Below are 18791 nucleotides of genomic sequence, written 5' to 3'. Positions count from 1 at the left end.
TTTGTGGTTTTAAATGAAGAGGACTATAATATAAACTTGGATGAGTCACGAACTGAAAGTGTATAGTTACTAAAGATGTTAACATTCCTTAATATATAGGTATGACTAGACTTGGGCAAATATGCAAATTGCATATAATGCATAAAAATGCAAAAATTTCCAATTTTGCATATTTTTATATAAGTGTGCATAAAGTGCATATAATTTTAAATTTTGGTTGTAACTATACATATATTTTTATATTACTGTAACAAGTAGCTTGGAAATCTCAATATTTAATTTTATTTTATAATCTCTTGGTACATATTCAAATTTTGGGTACCTGAATCTAGTAGCTAAAAAAAGAGCGGCTTATTATATGCACACAGTTTCACGTTTTGGTTACAAAGGTTCCAAAATCAGCCAGTTTATATCTCTAGGTAAAAATTTTTATTTTGACTGCCGATTTCGCTTTTGTTGTAAAATAAACCGTGAACACGTGTCTTAGTAATTGTAAATAATTATTGTGCTTTGAAAATGCCGCAAATATACAGTTCAGTGTCGTGGTGTCATTCATAAAATCAAACTATAGTTTTAGACATTGTTAGACAGTACATTTTAAATAAAAGAATTTGAATCATTGTTTCAAAACGTTAAAAGTAATACACACTCCCAAACTTACATGGAATCACCATGTGTTTCAAAACAATATTTATTTCTTTTAAAAAAACTTGTTATTATTGTGAAGACTAAAGATTTTTATTGAAAATAAACAAATCGATAAGACAATCAGATAATACAGCTCGGTACGGTATATGTTATTTGCTTGAGTTGCAAATTGAACGAAAATAAATAAACTAACTTTTACGTCCAAAATCGAAAATATGCCTCATGTGGGGTTATAGAACCTACAACGGGCAAAGGCTATTAGTCTTGTGGAGCAAGTAATGTTCACAGCGGGACGTAGCTGCAGAGCTAGGTGTAACACAGGGCGTTCTGTCTAAAACATATGCTAGGTAACAGGAAATAGGAAAGCTCAAAAATATAGAAGGGAAAGTCGCCAAAAAGTAATAACGACTCGCCACGATCGTTTAATTGTCCAATCAGCTGGAAGACACCCAATCATTTCTCACCAGCAGCTAAAAAGGAAGCTTTTGGAAGCTACAGGTGTAACTGTTTCAAATTGAACAAATTGAAGAGTCTCAGATGCAGAATCCACCAATTTAATAAAAACTAAAATGGTACATAGTAATTTAAACCTGAGACTTTTCGCGTTGAAAGTTCTTACTGGTACATCCTTAATCTGCGACTTTTTCAATTAATAAGACAGCAGACGACGAATACAGAAAACGAAACAGAAACGATCACATTCCGCCTTCATCCGTCTAGGAAAAGGACAGCAGAGAAACTTTTAGTACTCAAACCGAGTAAAGGAAATAAAATAATAAATGATAGCTTTGCTTGTTTTCGATTCAGAGGATTGCACACCAGCTAGACAGGCTGTTTCTACCATTTCAGGCGTCTTCAGTAGCTTTTATTAGCGTGCACACCTCTGAATCAAAAAATAACTCCACTATCATTTTAAAGGGAATCTGAAAAATAATTCAAACTTCCCATTAGACGCGATACAGCGACATCTCATAACAAATTGAAGAGTCTCAGATGCAGAATCCACCAATTTAATAAAAACTAAAATGGTACATAGTAATTTAAACCTGAGACTTTTCGCGTTGAAAGTTCTTACTGGTACATCCTTAATCTGCGACTTTTTTAATTAATAAGACAGCAGACGACGAATATAGAAAACGAAAGGCAAACAATCACATTCCGCCTTCATCCGTCTAGGAAAAGGACAGCAGAGGAACTTTCAGTACTCAAACCGAGTAAAAGAAGTAAAATAATAAATGATAGTTTTGCTTGTTTTCGATTCAGAGGGTTTTAGTTTTTATTAAATTGGTGGATTCTGCATCTGAGACTCTTCAATTTGTTATGAGATGTCGCTGTATCGCGTCTAATGGGAAGTTTGAATTATTTTTCAGATTCCCTTTAAAATGATAGTGGAGCTATTTTTCGATTCAGAGGTGTGCACGCCAATAAAAGCTACTGAAGACGCCTGAAATGGTAGAAACAGCCTGTCTAGCTGGTATGCAACCCTCTGAATCGAAAACAAGCAAAACTATCATTTATTATTTTATTTCCTTTACTCGGTTTGAGTACTGAAAATTCCTCTGCTGTCCTTTTCCTAGACGGATGAAGGCGGAATGTGATCGTTTCCCTTTCGTTTTCTCTATTCGTCGTCTGCTGTCTTATTAATTGAAAAAGTCGCAGATCAAGGATGTACCAGTAAGAACTTTCAACGCGAAAATTCTCAGGTTTAAATTACTATGTACCATTTTAGTTTTTATTAAATTGGTGGATTCTGCATCTGAGATTCTTCAATTTGTTATGAGATGTCGCTGTATTGCGTCTAATGGGAAGTTTGAATTATTTTTCAGATTCCCTTTAAAATGATAGTGGAGCTATTTTTCGCTTCAGAGGTGTGCACGCTAATAAAAGCTACTGAAGACGCCTGAAATGGTAGAAACAGCTTGTCTAGCTGGTGTGCAACCCTCTGAATCGAAAACAAGCAAAACTATCATTTATTATTGTAACTGTTTCAGTTGAAACGATAAGAAGAAGAGTTCGTGCCTAGAAGTCTACAGCAGGAGACAGTTATGGGTTCCCGAGTTATCCAGGCAGCACAAGATTGATCGTCTAAATTGGTGTCTTCACCACCAAAACTGGAACATTGGCAATTGACAAAATGTGCTATTTTTAGAAAAAGTCAGGATTTGTGTAGAACCAGATGACCCAAGAAATCGTGTATTTAGAGGTCGAGGAAGACAAGCAAGAACGAAACCTGTCAGATCTGTTCACAAATATAAAAGAGGAAGTGAAATGTTCTGGAGAGGAATTGTGATCCGTAAAAAACTCCTTTAATTTTCATCCAATCAACGTTAACTGCTCACAGGTATGTTGATAACCTGTAGTTAGGCTCTGGAGAGGTGCAACGGTAGAAAATTTAATTTTCATGCATGATAATGGACCTCCACATAGCATTGGAGTGACTAGAGACATCATTGAAGCAAAAGTTATCCCTTGTTTGGAATGGTCTGCTGGCTCACTCGAGCTTAAACCTATTGAGTATTTGTGGGATATGCTTAAAAGAAAAATTAGGGATCGCCGCGAAAATCCACAAAACACCGCAAGGACTGCTCTTGAAGAATGAAGCTACCACAACAAAATGTTGATAATTTGATTAGGAGCGTGCCCCCGCAAACTGAAGCTTGCATAAGGACTAGAGGTGATAACACGGACTACAAAAAAAAACAAAAAAAATTAATAAAAAACAATTTAAGCATTATTAGTTTTACATTCAAATTTTTGATGCTATTAACTTTAAGACAATTAGTTTCAATTTGTTGTTTAAATACTTTATTGTTTTATTTAATTGTTATGTATTTGTGACTAAATTACTTTAAAATAAATATTCTTTAACTTCGTGTGTTCGTTTTTTTTAAATCCTCACGAAATAATAAGAAATATCAGATGACTACATATAAGTTTTTGTGTGTGTACATATTGGATAGGATATTTTTCAAAAATTTAAAGCAACCATGGAAGAAAACAGTGGTTATTACCAGATTCTTTTTCAAGTGGTTCAAGTACTAGCTGGGACATTTTTCGAAGCACTTTATTTAGAACCAACTATTATCGTAAATTTGAACAATGCCCCAATTCCATCAGTTAATATCGAAAGAAGTTTTTCTATGTAATCAGATAATGATATGGTTTCTATGTAGTCATAAGTATTTGTTAGACAATTTTGAACAACATTTGATAATATTTATTGTTACTACAATTCGAAATAATATCAATTATTTATTTGTTAAAATAGTTAAATACTTAAATATTTAATTAATTAGCTTAGTCAGTAAAATATACATGTTAAAATATACAATTAAAATATACATGTATACATGTTAATTAATACATAATGTGGAGATATTGTATATTATGTTTGTAAATAAAAAATACTGTAAATATATTTTTTAATTACATGCATATTTTTGGAAAAAATACTGCATATTTATGCGCATATTTCATACCTTTTTATTTGCATAGTTGCCTAAGTGTATATATTATGACAAATCGATAATCTAGAAGAATTTTCACTAAATGACGACAAGAAGATAACGAAATAAAAAAGTTTTATAAAGAATTAAAAGATCTCTTGAAATACACTAGGAAAAATGAGCCAACTATAGTGATTTTAATGCCAACTAGTCCTGTCACCAGTGGGGTACAACGGCCTCCTTAATTCAGATGGACTTATCCAAGTTTTTTTTATGTATTTTGACCCGTAGAACACGAATTTTTTGGGTAACAGTTGATCCGGATATCGATAAAATTGTTATAAACAAAGAACTTGAGGAATTGCATAACAGCGATTTTTTGCAAAACAAAACATTTTTTTGTATTTTTTGGGTCATTCTAAGCAAAAAATATTTTTATTATTAAATATATATTATAATAATTTATTATCATTATAATATTAATAAGTTTTTTCTTAGGATGCATAGTTTTCGACATAAACGCGGTAGAACTTTCAAAAAATCGAAAAATTGCAATTTTTGGAACCCGAATAACTTTTGATTGAAAAATAAAATAGCAATTCTGCTTACCGCAGACTTGAAAGTTCAAGTCAAATTATATCGGTTTTTATTACTTTCATTGCTAAAAATATATTTTTTTATTGTTAAACAAAGCTATAAACACATTGTGATTGAATGATGTTTTCAATGCATTTCTCATTTGAAATCGAACGAGTAGGCGCGCATACAGACAATTTCTACGTACATTACGTATAGTACGTTCTTTGAAGGCTAAATATTGCAAAACCTCTAAATTTTAAAGAACCGCTTGTATTGACATGAAATTTGGCATACACATAGCTAACAAGTCAAAGAAAAAAAGTGATATTGTGCCAATGTGTGCTTTTGCCATAGGGGTGAGTTTCACCCCCTTTTGGAAGTGGAAAATATATGTTCGAAATAAGTTTTGAGATATATAAAATGACTAATTCTAAGCAACTTTTGTTCTATAAAGTTTTTTTACCAAAATAATACTTTTCTAGTTATTTGCGAATGAATATGCTAATTTTTCTACAAAATAACCACGTTTTCAGACGGTTTTTCGCAAATAACTCAAAAAGTAAGTATTTGGTCGAGAAAAAAAATTCTTATCAAAAATATAGCACGTAAAAAAGTGAAAAACATGGTGTATATATTAGGTCACTATAACTAGTAGAAACAGAGTCATAGCTAATGAAAAATAGGTTCATATTCTTCCAATTCCAAATCGAATATTTAAACGTGCCATAACCAAAAAACGAAGCACTTTTTTGGGGAAAACTCATTTTAACTTTTATAAAGTGTATAAAGAAAATGCTTAATTTTGGTTTAAAAAAAAAATTTAGCATCAAAAGTAAACAAGTTACGCTCAAAATAATGTAGGTCCCTTTTTTTTGCTAAGAAATCGGGAAAATTACCCCCTAATTAGCATTTCAAATTAACTTAATTGTTACCAATTTACAAGTTTTTTACTCGCATACGTATTAATCATATGATCTGTAAGTTTCATCGGTTCAAAGTCCTTATTTTTGAAAGAGCTTTAGTTAAAAGGGCTTGAACGAGTCACTTATCACGAATGTATGATAATTTAGAAACACCGAATCTTAACCAACTAATTTTTGTCTTACAGAAAAACAAAAAAATACAAAATATTCAGAAAAGTAAAGATGACTTTTTTTATTGTTTAAGATTTTTGGTAACTCTAACAATTTTTAAGTTATTTTGAAAAAAACCTTTTTTTTCAAAATTAATTTTATTTTAAATTTCACTTTAAAACCAATTTTTTTCACAAATAAGCACTTTGAATCGATAAAACTTACAGATCATATAAACACAACATAAGTAAAGTAACTCGTGAAGCGGTAACGATAAATTTTAATTAAGTTGCTAATTGGGGGGTGATCTTCCTGATGTTTTTTTGCCAAAACAAAAGGGACCAACTTTATTTTGAGCGTAACTTGCGTACATTTGATACTAGAAATTTTTTTATATAAAAACAGAAATAAAGCTTTTTTAAACACTTTAAAAAAGTTGTAATGTGTTTTCCCCAAGAATGCTTCATTATTTGGATATTTCACATTGAATTATTCTATTTGGAATTTTTCGAATATGAACCTATTTTTCATTAGCAATAACTCTGCTTTTTCTAGGTATAGAGACCTAATATATACACCGTTTTTTTTCACTTTTTGTGGCTAGGAGCCACATAGTTTTGCTAAGAATATTTTTTTCCACAAAATGCTTACGTTTTGAGTTATTTGCGAAAAACCGTCTAAAAACGTGGTTATTTTGTTAAAAAATAACCATATTCACTTGCAAATAACTCTAAAAGTATTGATTTTATGAAAAAACTCTATAGAACAAAAGTTGCTTAAAATCAGTCAGTTTATCCATTTCGGGACTTATCTTGGACATATATTTTTTCACCCACGAGATGGGGTGAAAGTCACCCCCAGGGCAAAAGTACACATCAGCACCATATCACTTTTTTTCTTTGACATGTTAGCTATGTGTATGCCCAATTTCATGTCAATCCAAGTGGTTCGTTAAAATTTACAGAAAAACCGTGAAAGAATGTACTAGTACATTAAAACGCATGCATTGGGCACGGGAAACACTATGTGTTTATGGCTTTGTTTAACAAATAAAAACTTAATTTTTAGCAATGCAAATAATTAAAACCGATAGAATTTGACTTGAGCTTTCAAATGCAGTAAGCAGAATTGCTATTTTATTTTTTAATCAAAAGTTATTCGGGTTGAAAAATTGAAATTTTTCGATTTTTTGAAAGTTCAACCGCGTTTATCTCGAAAACTATTCATCCTACGAAAAAACTTGTAAGACCATTTTTTGCTGAGAATCACCCAAAAAATACAACAAAATGTTTTGTTTTGCGAAAAATCGCTGTTATGTAATTCCTCAAGTTCTTTGTTTATAACAATTTTATCGACATCCAGATCAATTGTTATCCAAAAAATTCGTGTTCTACGGGTCAAAATACATAAAAAAAACTTAAGGGTAAATCCATCTGAATTAAGGATGCCGTTGTACCCCTCTGGCGACAGGACTAAACATAGGTAAACGTAGATTCGAAAATGTTGTTGGTGTATATGGTTTGGGATAGCACATTTAGCGGGGTCATATAAGGGTCATTCTGCAAAGGAGAAAATATATCATCGTAACAAACACTTGATGTAAGCTTTCTACATTTGACAATCTCCGCAATATAGTAAAAATAAACATTTTCTGAGACAAATAGATTTTTTAATCATCCGATACTGATTTAAAATTGTATTCAGAGTAGGTATTATACTCCAGGGAAATAAGGTTTTTGTCGGGACACTTGAGCAGCCAGGTTGCAAATGGGTTTTTTGGGTACTATATACCTAATAAAATGCCCGTCACAGTTCGGACGAGAATTTTAGTTATTAACAAATAAGGGTCAAAAATGGCAGTTTTTTCATTTAAATCGCTACAGGTAAAAATAGGATAATTAAATATCTTGTTTATAGTATTCTTCTTTTAGTAGATGAGCCAATGTTTAAAACGGCATTTTTTAACTTTTGGTCCGATCATTTGTTGCTTCGAAAATTGAAAAATAAAACTAAAATTTCGAAAATAAAAAATTTGCTATAACTTTCGCGAAAGTGACCTTACGACTTTTATATTTCACAAAAAGTTGAGTCAAAGAGTCCATATACTGCACAAAAAATTATAAGACGATTCGTCGATTAGTTTAAATTTTATTCAATTTGTTTTTCCCAAAGAGCTTTTTTTTGTAATGTTATTGTTCAGAAAATAATAATGATATAGAAATTCTGTGAAAACCACATGAAAGAACAATAGTCTTGTTTTCAAATTATTGAAGAAAATCAAAAAAAGTAATTTTTGTCACTACGAAAACATTTTACTAAAGTAGAGTCATTTTTGGCTTGAAAACAATTTGAATAGCTTTGTTAATATTGACTGTAGAGTAAATTTATCTTGGAATTTCAAAAGCTGGTATTTCTACACAAATTTTCAAAAAAAAAACTTTTCGCTTATGTTAATTACGGTCAGAGTTAGCTACTTTTATTAATTAATTCACAGTTACTTCAATATACATAAAATTCTTCTGTAACAGTGTTAGTTACCATACTACTCCGAAACGGCTTGGCCGATTTTTATGAAATTTTACAAGTGTATCCTATGGGACTGAGAATAGGTTTTAATATATATTTTATATCCATAAGTTATAAGGGGGTTGCCCCCCTGACATTTTTTTTTATTTTTTTGGACAAAATTGTCTATCTTAATTTTCTATGATGTAGGATTAAAAAATACATACAACCCTTAATTTACGCTTTTCCATCACCAACCCCTATTTGTTAATACCCATCTATATAGTTACATCTATAAAATTCTCCTGTCAAAGTGTTAGTTGTCATACTCCTCCGAGACCGCTTGACCGATTTTTATGAAATTATATACATATGTATATTCGGTAGGTCTTAGAATCGGTCGTAATCTATTTTTCATATCCCTGAGTGATAAGGGGAACTCCCCCTTAACATTTTGAAATGTTAGGTGGGGATTTACGTACATAACGTACTCTACAAGACTACGAGTACATACAATTTAAAAAAAAATTATGATCAAAATCCATCAACAAGCTCTGGAGATATTAATTGCAGCATATGTTTGAAGAATCAGTTCCATTTTTTGAGTGCACGGATTTTAATAATTCATTTCCACCGACCACAAATCGATTTCGTTAGAACGTTATTTTTAAAGCTTTATTAACAACTCTGTTGAAGTTTAAAGTTTACTCAAACTTTTACGCATAAACTATATACCTTCATCTTCGAAATGGCGCTAGTTGGGTTGCTTAATTGTTATAAACAAAGTAGCTGTCAATTAAATAAAAAAAGTGGCTAACTTTGACTGTAATTAACCTAGGCAAAAAGTGTTTTTTTTTATTCGTATAAAAATATCAGCTTTTCAAATCCCAAAGGAATTTTAATCTACAGTCAATATTAACAAAGTTATTCAAATTGTTTATGAACTAAAAATGACCCTACTTTAGTAAAATGTTTTCGGAATGATAAAAATGACTTTTTAATGATTTTTTTTAAATACTTTGAAATCATGACTTTGCTTCTTTTATGTGGTTTTCACAGAATTGCTATTACATTACTATTTTCTGAACAATATTATTGCGAAAAAAAGCTCATTGGGAAAAACAAATTGAATAAAATTTAAACATATTGACGAATCGTCTTAAAATTTTTCGTGCATTATATGGACTGCTTGTCTCAACTTTTCGTGCAATATGAAAGTCTTAAGGTCATTTTCACAAAAGTTATAGCAATTTTTTTATTTTCGAAATTTAGCCTCCTTTGGCAATTTCTGAAGCAACAAATGATCGAACCGAAATTTAAAAACTGCCATTTTAAACCTTGGCTCATCTACTACGAGAATAACAGTATAAATAAAATATTTAATTACCCTGTTTTTACCCGTAGCGATTTAAACGAAAAAACTTCCATTTTTGACACTTATTTGTTAATAACTAAATTTCTCGTCCGAACTGTGACGGGCATTTTTGTATGTATGATGTATTAGGTATATAGTACCCAAAAAACCCATTTGCAACCTGGCTGCTCAAGTGTCCCGAACATGGTATATTTTTGCCTTATTTCCCTGGAGTATTAAAACTATTGTGGTACTGACGTTTGCTCGGACCACAATCCTGTCGTGGAAAATCTAAATATTGGATTTAAAGCATTAATAATGAAACAAAATAAAACAGTTGATGTCTGAAAGTCTGCATTTTTTATTTAAACATATAGAAATTAATATACCAGAAACTATCAACAAAAAATATAGAGAAAGATTGCGATATTTTAATAGATTAGAATAGTTTTTTAGTCTGCCAAAAAACTTTCGGTTTATTGTTTTTATGCATGTTATTTTTATTCCTCTTAACGTAGAATTTACCGTTTGAATAAATAAAGCACTTAAGACCTTCATAAAATGTTCATTTAATCAAAAAAACGATATTATTAGAGTAACAACTATAGAAACATATTATTGAATTAAATAAATTACATAAATTGTTCTTTTTGTGTCATTTGTTTAATTAAAAAAAATGGACACCCTGTATAAATAATCATGCTAATGTTTATATTATTGAATAGAGAATTCAATTACCTTTCAAATGAGCTAGCACATGACTCCTATTCTCATTTAAAAAAATCATTGATTACGTCATCACGCATAGATGGATGACGTCACTAGTATGATATAATGTGCCAAAAAATCATAATTTAAAAATAAAAACCGACCTGTTTTGGGATTTTTCCTTCGCCGTCTTACGAAATAACGGATTTAATACAAACATTATTTCCACCATACTGTACAAGGTGTTTGGTAATGAATGGGCGCTTAACCTTAGATTTCTGAGCTTAAAATAGGTCGATTTAAGCTAATTTACCTTAGTCCGAAAGTTGATAATAACCGAAATAAAGGGTGTCAGTACAATATTTACATAAAAAGTATTGGCGAATCTAAAAATTATGCTGAAGTAGCAGTTCCATCAGTGGCGTAGAATTTGGGAAGGGTCAACCATTCACTTTCACCTGTCGTACGCCTCTGGTAGTAACTAGAAACGATTATTTAACATAATTTAGTAGGGTGTACAGTACCTACACTGTATGCCAAGTATGATAAGGATAATATTATATCAAATAATTTTAAAGTACAAATAATAGTTATTAAAGTTCTAAATAAGAAATAAATTATTAAAAAAAAGATAATACTTTAAAACTGTTTGACATATCCGTGTCATACTTGGCAGAAGGTGTAGGTGCTGTAGACCTACTAAATTATGTTACATGATCGTGTCGGGCTACTGCCAGAGGCGTACGGCAGGGGAAACTGAATGGTTGACCCTTCTCAAATTCTACGCCACTGACGGAACTGCTATTTTAGCTTAATTTGTAGATTCTTCAATACTTTGTATGTAAATAATGTACTCTTTATTCATAACGTAGTTTTCGAGATATTTGAAGTTAAAAATGAAAGGGTACAGTTATTTTGATTAATATATTATGCCACTTCGTTTTTAACTTCAAATATCTCGAAAACTAATGACTTTATCGTTACGAATGAAGAGTATATAATTCACATAGAAAGTATTGGAGAATCAAAAAATTGTACTAAAATAGCAATTCCGCCAGTGGCGTAGAATTTGGGAAGGGTCAACCATCCACTTTCCCCCGTCGTACTGGTAGTATCCAGAAACGTTTGTTTAACATAATTTAGTAGGGTGAACAGTACCTACACTTGCTGCCAAGTATGACAAAAATATATCAAATGGTTATTAGTAACTACATACAATGAAATACAAAAAATTGAATTTTGCATTGTAGATTTAAAATGCGTTTATCTCGAAACGGTTGAGTTTAGTGAGATGAATGTAGTATACCTTTTTTAAGTAAAAATAATAGGGGAATAAAAGTTTTGATTTCAAACTTATGTAAAGTGGGTGATAAAAAATTTAACGTAATAAATGAGCACCGAAAGACGTATGTGGCAGTATGTGGCACCCTCTGGGTAATATATATTTTTTGGTGGGGAATAGTGATGGGAAAAACCTACCGGTTTAAACCTAAAACCGGTTTTTTTACTTCGCAATAACCGGTTTTACCGGTTATTTTTTTGTCCAGGTTATAACCGGTTTTTTCTTTTTAAAGTAAAAACCGGTTATTAGGTTTTCACGGTGATTAGGATTAGGTTAGGTATTATTTTGGATCCCAATCATAATTATTATTCTCAAGTAATTATTCCAATCAAAACCATAATTCAAATTTTATTTTATTTTATAAATACAGAAGCAAACTGAAAGTGCAATCTCACATCAGCCAGAAACAATTTATAAGTTTTATTATAATATTTCCTTGAAAAGGTATTTGTAATCATAATATTTACATAAGAAGTCATCTGGTTGAATTAGATGCAAACATCCTCTATTTTTCACACTTAACTCTTGACATTGAAAGTGGGTGAATGACTTTTTCTGATTACCAAAAATAATGCTCTGACTATGAATATCGAATTACTGATTACGAATACGAATTTCCAAGAATTTCCCTACGTTTTCAAAACGATACACCCATACAGGAAGTATTAAATGAGTTAAAATATACCTATTCTACAAATATACAAACGTGTTAAAAGTAATACATGATAAATTTTTTTTGATGGTAGTAAAAATAAAAGATAAATTGCATTATCCAATTTATTTTTAAGTAAAATATTTATAGAATAGAAATAAATATATATAGAATAGCATTATGTTGTTTTATATGCCATTAGAGTGAAAACTTAGTCTTTTTGCTAGCAGTTGCCGCTAGGGCATCTATGCCATTTCGTTCGTTGCAATCCGGGACTGCACGCTGGGGTTTGTTTTGGTTGGATCAGGGAGAGCAGCATATGTGCCTCCTGATAAAAGACTAATAAGTTTCGAAACCGGTAGGGGTGCTTGCAGCACTCTCTGATTGGACTAGAATATGGTTCGGCTGTGTTTTCGTTTTGCAACGAAATTGAAAATGGTTATTCATTTTTGATTTACATTTACTCTGTGTGGAGTATGAAGGGAACCATTCTCGTTGGAACTTTACCGCGCTGAACAGATGGGACGTGAATTGTAAATTGTAGAATTCCCTCATCTTCCTTAGTCTCAGCATCCGTTTGGCTTGCAAATTGTAGAAGCCTCGGAGGTGTAACCAGAGAAGGTTCCCATTGTTTTCATTCTGGTTGGGTGTAGAATAGCATTATGTTGTTTTATATGCCATTACAGTGAAAACTTAGTCTTTTTGCTAGCAATTGCCGCTAGGGCATCTATGCAATTTCGTTCGTTGCAATCCGGGACTGCACGCTGGGGTTTGTTTTGGTTGGATCAGGGAGAGCAGCATATGTGCCTCCTGATGAGAGACTAATAAGTTTCGAAACCGGTAGGGGTGCTTGCAACACTCTCTGATTGGACTAGAATATGGTTCGGCTGTGTTTTCGTTTTGCAACCAAATTGAAAATGGTTATTCATTTTTGATTTACATTTACTCTGTGTGGAGTATGAAGGGAACCATTCTCGTTGAAACTTTACCGCGCTGAGCAGATGGGACGTGAATTGTAAATTGTAGAATTCCCTCATCTTCCTTAGTCTCAGCATCCGTTTGGCTTGCAAATTGTAGAAGCCTCGGAGGTGTAACCAGAGAAGGTTTCCATTGTTTTCATTCTGGTGGGGTGTAGAATAGAATTATGTTGTATTATATGCCATTAGAGTGAAAACTTAGTCTTTTTAAAATATTTATGTTGATATTATTTTTGTTAAATCCCATTTCAAAGAGTCTGGGAAATTTTTTACAAGTTGAAATGGTTGGGGATATTTTTGGGTTTGGGAGGAGAGGAAAATTGATGGGTATTTTAGAGGATTACAATTTGCATCATTAATTGAATACAATAAATGCATATTATATTCTACTCTCATAATATATTCAATGAGGATAGAACCTGAATTATTTCAGCGCGCTCTGTTGAGCAGTAGTTTAATAATAATTTTGGTTTACTGTTCTCTACATCTGACTACTGAAATTCACAAATCTTTAGGATTCACACAAATCAAATTTTATTTCGATCCAATGTATATATTATTCTTGCGCTATATTATATATAATAATAATCAATAAATAATAATAATAAAATAATAAATAAATAGATTAATTAATAGAATAAAATGGTTTTATTAAAAATTGTGTTTTATTTATATTGATATTGATGTTCTTTCGATAGTACTTATTTTGATCATATTGATATCGAGTCGAATGGAGTATCGCAAACTAAAGTGCATTGTAAATGTAACTTTGTAACCTATTGGATTAAAAAAACCGAAAACCGGTTTTTTCAAAAACCGTTTTTTTTTGGCCGGGTATAACCGCCAGGTTAAACCGTAAGCAAAAAAAACGGTATAACCGAAAACCGGTGTTTTGTCAAAAACCGCCATCCCTAGTGGGGAATTTAGGTTTCTCGTCCGAAAAAAATCCCACTTACCAAAATTTCGTGTTGTTATACCATTCCTGTTAGGAAATATTCAAAAATAAAAGTTTAACTTTGACACCCTGTAATTCGGTTATTATCATTTTTCGTACTAAGGTAAGTTAACTCAAATCGACCTATTTTATCCTCAGAAATCTGAGGTTAAGCTATGGTCCATTCGTTACCAAACACGCTGTATATAAAGTTCAAAATTATGGAATAAATTAATTTTTTTTTTTCGAGAATAGGCCACTTTGGAGAAATATCCCGAGATGGGTCAATTTTTATTTTTAAAGTATGATTTTATATGTGCCATAATAATGACGTCATCCATTTGGTAATGATGACGTAATGGATGATTTTTTAAATGGGTATAGGGGTCGTGTGTCGTGTGGTAGCTCATTTGAATGGGTATTTAATTCTCTATTCAGTAATATAAACATTAATATCATTATTTATACAGGGTGACCAAAAATTATTTTTAATTAAATTAATTGACGCAAGAGGAAGAATGTATGTAATTTATTTAGTTCAAAACACATTGTACTGCTGTCAGAAAATATAAACATATGTTTATTTGGTAAATAAACATTTGTTTTCGCTTAAGTTAAATGTCGAAACAGCCACCCACCTGTCTTTTGGCCGTTTGAACATTTAATTTAAGCGAAAATCAATGTTTATTGGTGAAATAAACATTTGTTTCTATTTTCTCACAGCAGTAAAATGCATTTTGAGATGAATAAATTACGTACAGCCGGTTCCTAAAAAAACTGACGACTCTTAGTAAGATTTCATCATGTTGAGCAGTGTATTTGATTGATCTGACATTATATTTATTATGACAGACAAATAATAAAATAAACAAACAACAAACAACTGATTCATGAAAAAACTAATAAGTATTTTAGAAAAATTTAAACGCAGGATGAAAGATTACATTATTACCGAGGGAGGAAAGCCCCTTAGAATAAACAAGCAGTTTCTATTGAATGAAATATTTGAAATTAAATATCGCACTTTTTTTTATTTTCAGCCCTGTAACTTATTAAAAATAAATATTATAGAAGTTTTCAGGGACTTTCAGCCCTCGGTCTTTCATTCTGAGTTTAAATTTTTCAAAAATATTTATTAGCTTTCTCAGGATTCGAAAAAAAATAAATACAATTAAAATACATTGAGAATTTTGACATGCGTCACAATTTTGCATTAACTCAATGTAAAATTCTAAACTGTTGAATTCCAGCTTCCCTAATTATTTTACATCAAAAGACATTAGAAACTATTTGTAGATGATTCAAATCTGTATTGAAAACAACTGTTAAAATTGGTCTACGTAATTAAACATATTCCAAAATTTTGTAAAAATGTAATACATTTCAGTTTTCAGCCCAAACTTAGGCCACACACAATGCAATAATGTTCACATTTTTGAACTGTCAATATTTTTATTTTATCATCTATTGTTTAAAAACAATACAGTTGATAAGATACCCTCAGTTGCGGAGAAAGTATTAATAATAAAGATTAATAATAAAGTCTAATAACCGTGGAACAGAATAAGCTATCTGACAAATTTTAAGATTTGGCAGTGACATTGACAGTATGTAAATATTAAGTATTTATCCTTCAAAATACACTGCTCAATTTTCTACAAAATACGCGTCAAGAGTCGTATCAGTTTTTTTTGGAACCAGGTGTACATGCTTCTTTTTGCGTCAATTAATTAAATTCAAAAATATTTTTTTGGCCAGCCTGTATAAATAATGATGTTAACCTATATTTTACTGAATATATAATTGAATAGCTTTTCAAATAAACTACCACACGACACCTATTATTATTTAAAAAATCATCGATTACGTCATCACGCCCAAATGGATGACGTCACTATTATGGCATATATGTCACAAGATAGTAATTTAAAAATAAAGATCGACCTGTCTCGGGATTTTTCTACCATGTGGCCTATTCTCGAAAAAAATGAATTTAATACATTGCTCTATTCTAATAGACTCACTAACTTTTGCAGGAATATTTCTACGACCTGATGACGGAAACGTCACCGATCGCGTTGAGGTCAAACTAGTTTGACCTAGGCCAAACTAGTTTATCCTAACGCGTTCAGGACAAAGTAGTTGGGCCTAGGCCAAACTAGTTTATCCTGAAATCGGGTTTGGCTGGTAACATATACACCATTTTTATAGTGCTGCTGCAAAACAATGTAGCCAACAGGAATATATTTAGAGCGTTGATCGGAACTGTGTAATTATTTTTATATTGTTATTCATTAAAATTACCCTACATCAAAAGTTTTAATCAAAACTGTGAACAATTATGAGTGATTACGTCCACTGTACTTAATGAATATACAGAGGGAGTCTGTAAAGTGGAATAAATTCAATATCTCAAATACTAATTGTTTTTTTGGAAAATGCTCAGACCCGTCGATTAGTATTTCAAATTGTCCTTTTTGACATTCAATAAAAATGTATACAGGGTGTCCCAATTTAGAGATATGACGTCATCGTCGATTTTCTTAAATGTCATTTCGACACTGTCATTTTGATAGCTAATTTGATAGGGTTTGTAAAGTTATACATAACTGCAAAATATCAAATTTTTATTCTCTACCATTTACAAGATAATAGAAAATAACAAAGTTATATCTGTAATTTGGAATATATTCAATAATTAAAATACTAACTGCTTTTTTGAAAAATGCTCAGACTCGTCGATTAGTATGTCAAATTGTCATTTTTGACATATAATAATAATGTATTCAGGGTGTCCCAATTTAGAGATATGACGTCATCGTTGATTTTCTTAAATGGCAACACTATCATTTTGATAGCTATTTTGATAGCGTGTGTAAAGTTATACACATCTGAAAAATTTCAAAATTTTATTCCCTACCATTTACAAGATAATAAAAAATAACAAAGTTATGAAGAACAAGAAGTAATCAAATAATAATTGAATTTATTTATTTCAATTAAGCAAATGCTCATAACGTTGCCCATTGACAATTTGACAATAATTAAGGGCAACATTATGAGTTTTTGCTTAATTTATTGAAATAATTAAATTCAATTATTAGTTGATTACTTCTTTTTCATAACTTTGTTATTTTTTATTATCATCTAAATGGTAGAGAATACAAATTTGAAATTTTGCAGTTGTGTATAACTTTACACACCCTATCAAAATAGCTATCAAAATGACAGTGTTGCCATTTAAGAAAATCAACGATGACGTCATATCTCTAAATTGGGACACCCTGTATACATTATTATTATATGTCAAAAAGGACAATTTGATATACTAATCGACGGGTCTGAACATTTTTCAAAAAAACAGTTAGTATTTTAATTATTGAATATATTCCAAATTACAGATATAACTTTGTTATTTTCTATTATCTTGTAAATGGTAGAGAATAAAAATTTGATATTTTGCAGTTATGTATAACTTTACAAACCCTATCAAATTAGCTATCAAAATGACAGTGTTGCCATTTAAGAAAATCGACGATGACGTCATATCTCTAAATTGGGACACCCTGTATACATTATTATTGAATGTCAAAAAGGACAATTTGAAATACTAATCGACGGGTCTGAGCATTTTCCAAAAAAACAATTAGTATTTGAGATATTGAATTTATTCCACTTTACAGACTCTCTCTGTATAAATTGCTTGTAACTGTCACTAATTCGTATAATCGATCACATTATCTGCTTTAATTAGCCTAATACAATGCTTTAGTCTAATAGACTCTTTAACTTTTGCAGGTGGAATATTTCTGCGACCCGATGACGGAAACGTGTATACAACGCTAGAACCCACACTGAGCAGTAACCCGAACGTGTACTTTCAAAGAGGAAATGGAATGCATCCTGGAATGATGTACTGAATGAAAAATCACGATGACAATGAAGACAATCAGTATCTGGTTACTTAGTATTTATCGCGCTTGATAATTATTTATTGAATGGACTCTAGTGTGTGAAAGAAAAGGTCAAGAGAAAGACCGTTATATTACAATTAACAGAATTATGTTAGAACTGTTCGATGTACATAGTTTTATTATGGATGTAATTTTAAGATAATTATTTCAAATGTCTAAATTGGAATTAGTAGATAACTTACTTGATCATACTGTATTTTATTTGTACTCGTGAGCAGAAGGTGGATTAGCTATAAACGAGTCGTTTGTAAATGACACATAATTAACATAATTCCTTCTTCTTCTTCTTCCTTTGTTGCAATTATTTTAGTTCTCGAAAGAAAGACTTTTAGAATTATCAATTTTATACATGCATTATAGACGTTATTTGACCCCTTCTACCATGGATCAATTTATTATCTTTCTACATAATCTTCTTAACCCTTAAACGCCCAACCTTTTTTAGGTTCCATGTACGCCCAAGGGTGGGTAAAAAATGTCCACCTCGAAAATAGCTAATATATTTATTGAGAGTTGTTGGAAATGGATGAAACTTAAGATTCTTATGCTTAATAAACAGAGCATCTTCTAAAATATTAATATAAACAATTTACAAACCT

At 31.0% G+C, this 18791-nt stretch overlaps 1 protein-coding gene across 2 annotated transcripts in view; it reads left to right on the top strand.

Annotated features, from left to right (window-relative positions):
* The window catches only part of LOC114335193 (uncharacterized), a 402998-nt gene extending 384619 nt beyond the window's left edge, over positions 1-18379 (top strand). For both annotated transcript variants that reach the window (XM_028285386.2, XM_028285384.2), the window contains one exon: positions 18017-18379. In XM_028285386.2, the coding sequence (XP_028141187.2) occupies positions 18017-18138 (122 nt within the window). In that variant the 3' untranslated portion in view covers positions 18139-18379. The remainder of the gene's footprint in view (positions 1-18016) is intronic.
* Positions 18380-18791: the final 412 nt, after the last annotated feature.

The sequence above is a fragment of the Diabrotica virgifera genome, chromosome 4 (genome assembly GCF_917563875.1).
Source record: "Diabrotica virgifera virgifera chromosome 4, PGI_DIABVI_V3a".
NCBI lineage: Eukaryota > Metazoa > Arthropoda > Insecta > Coleoptera > Chrysomelidae > Diabrotica > Diabrotica virgifera.
The sequence above is the reverse complement of the archived record's forward strand: the minus strand, read 5'-3'. Positions and strand labels throughout refer to the sequence as shown.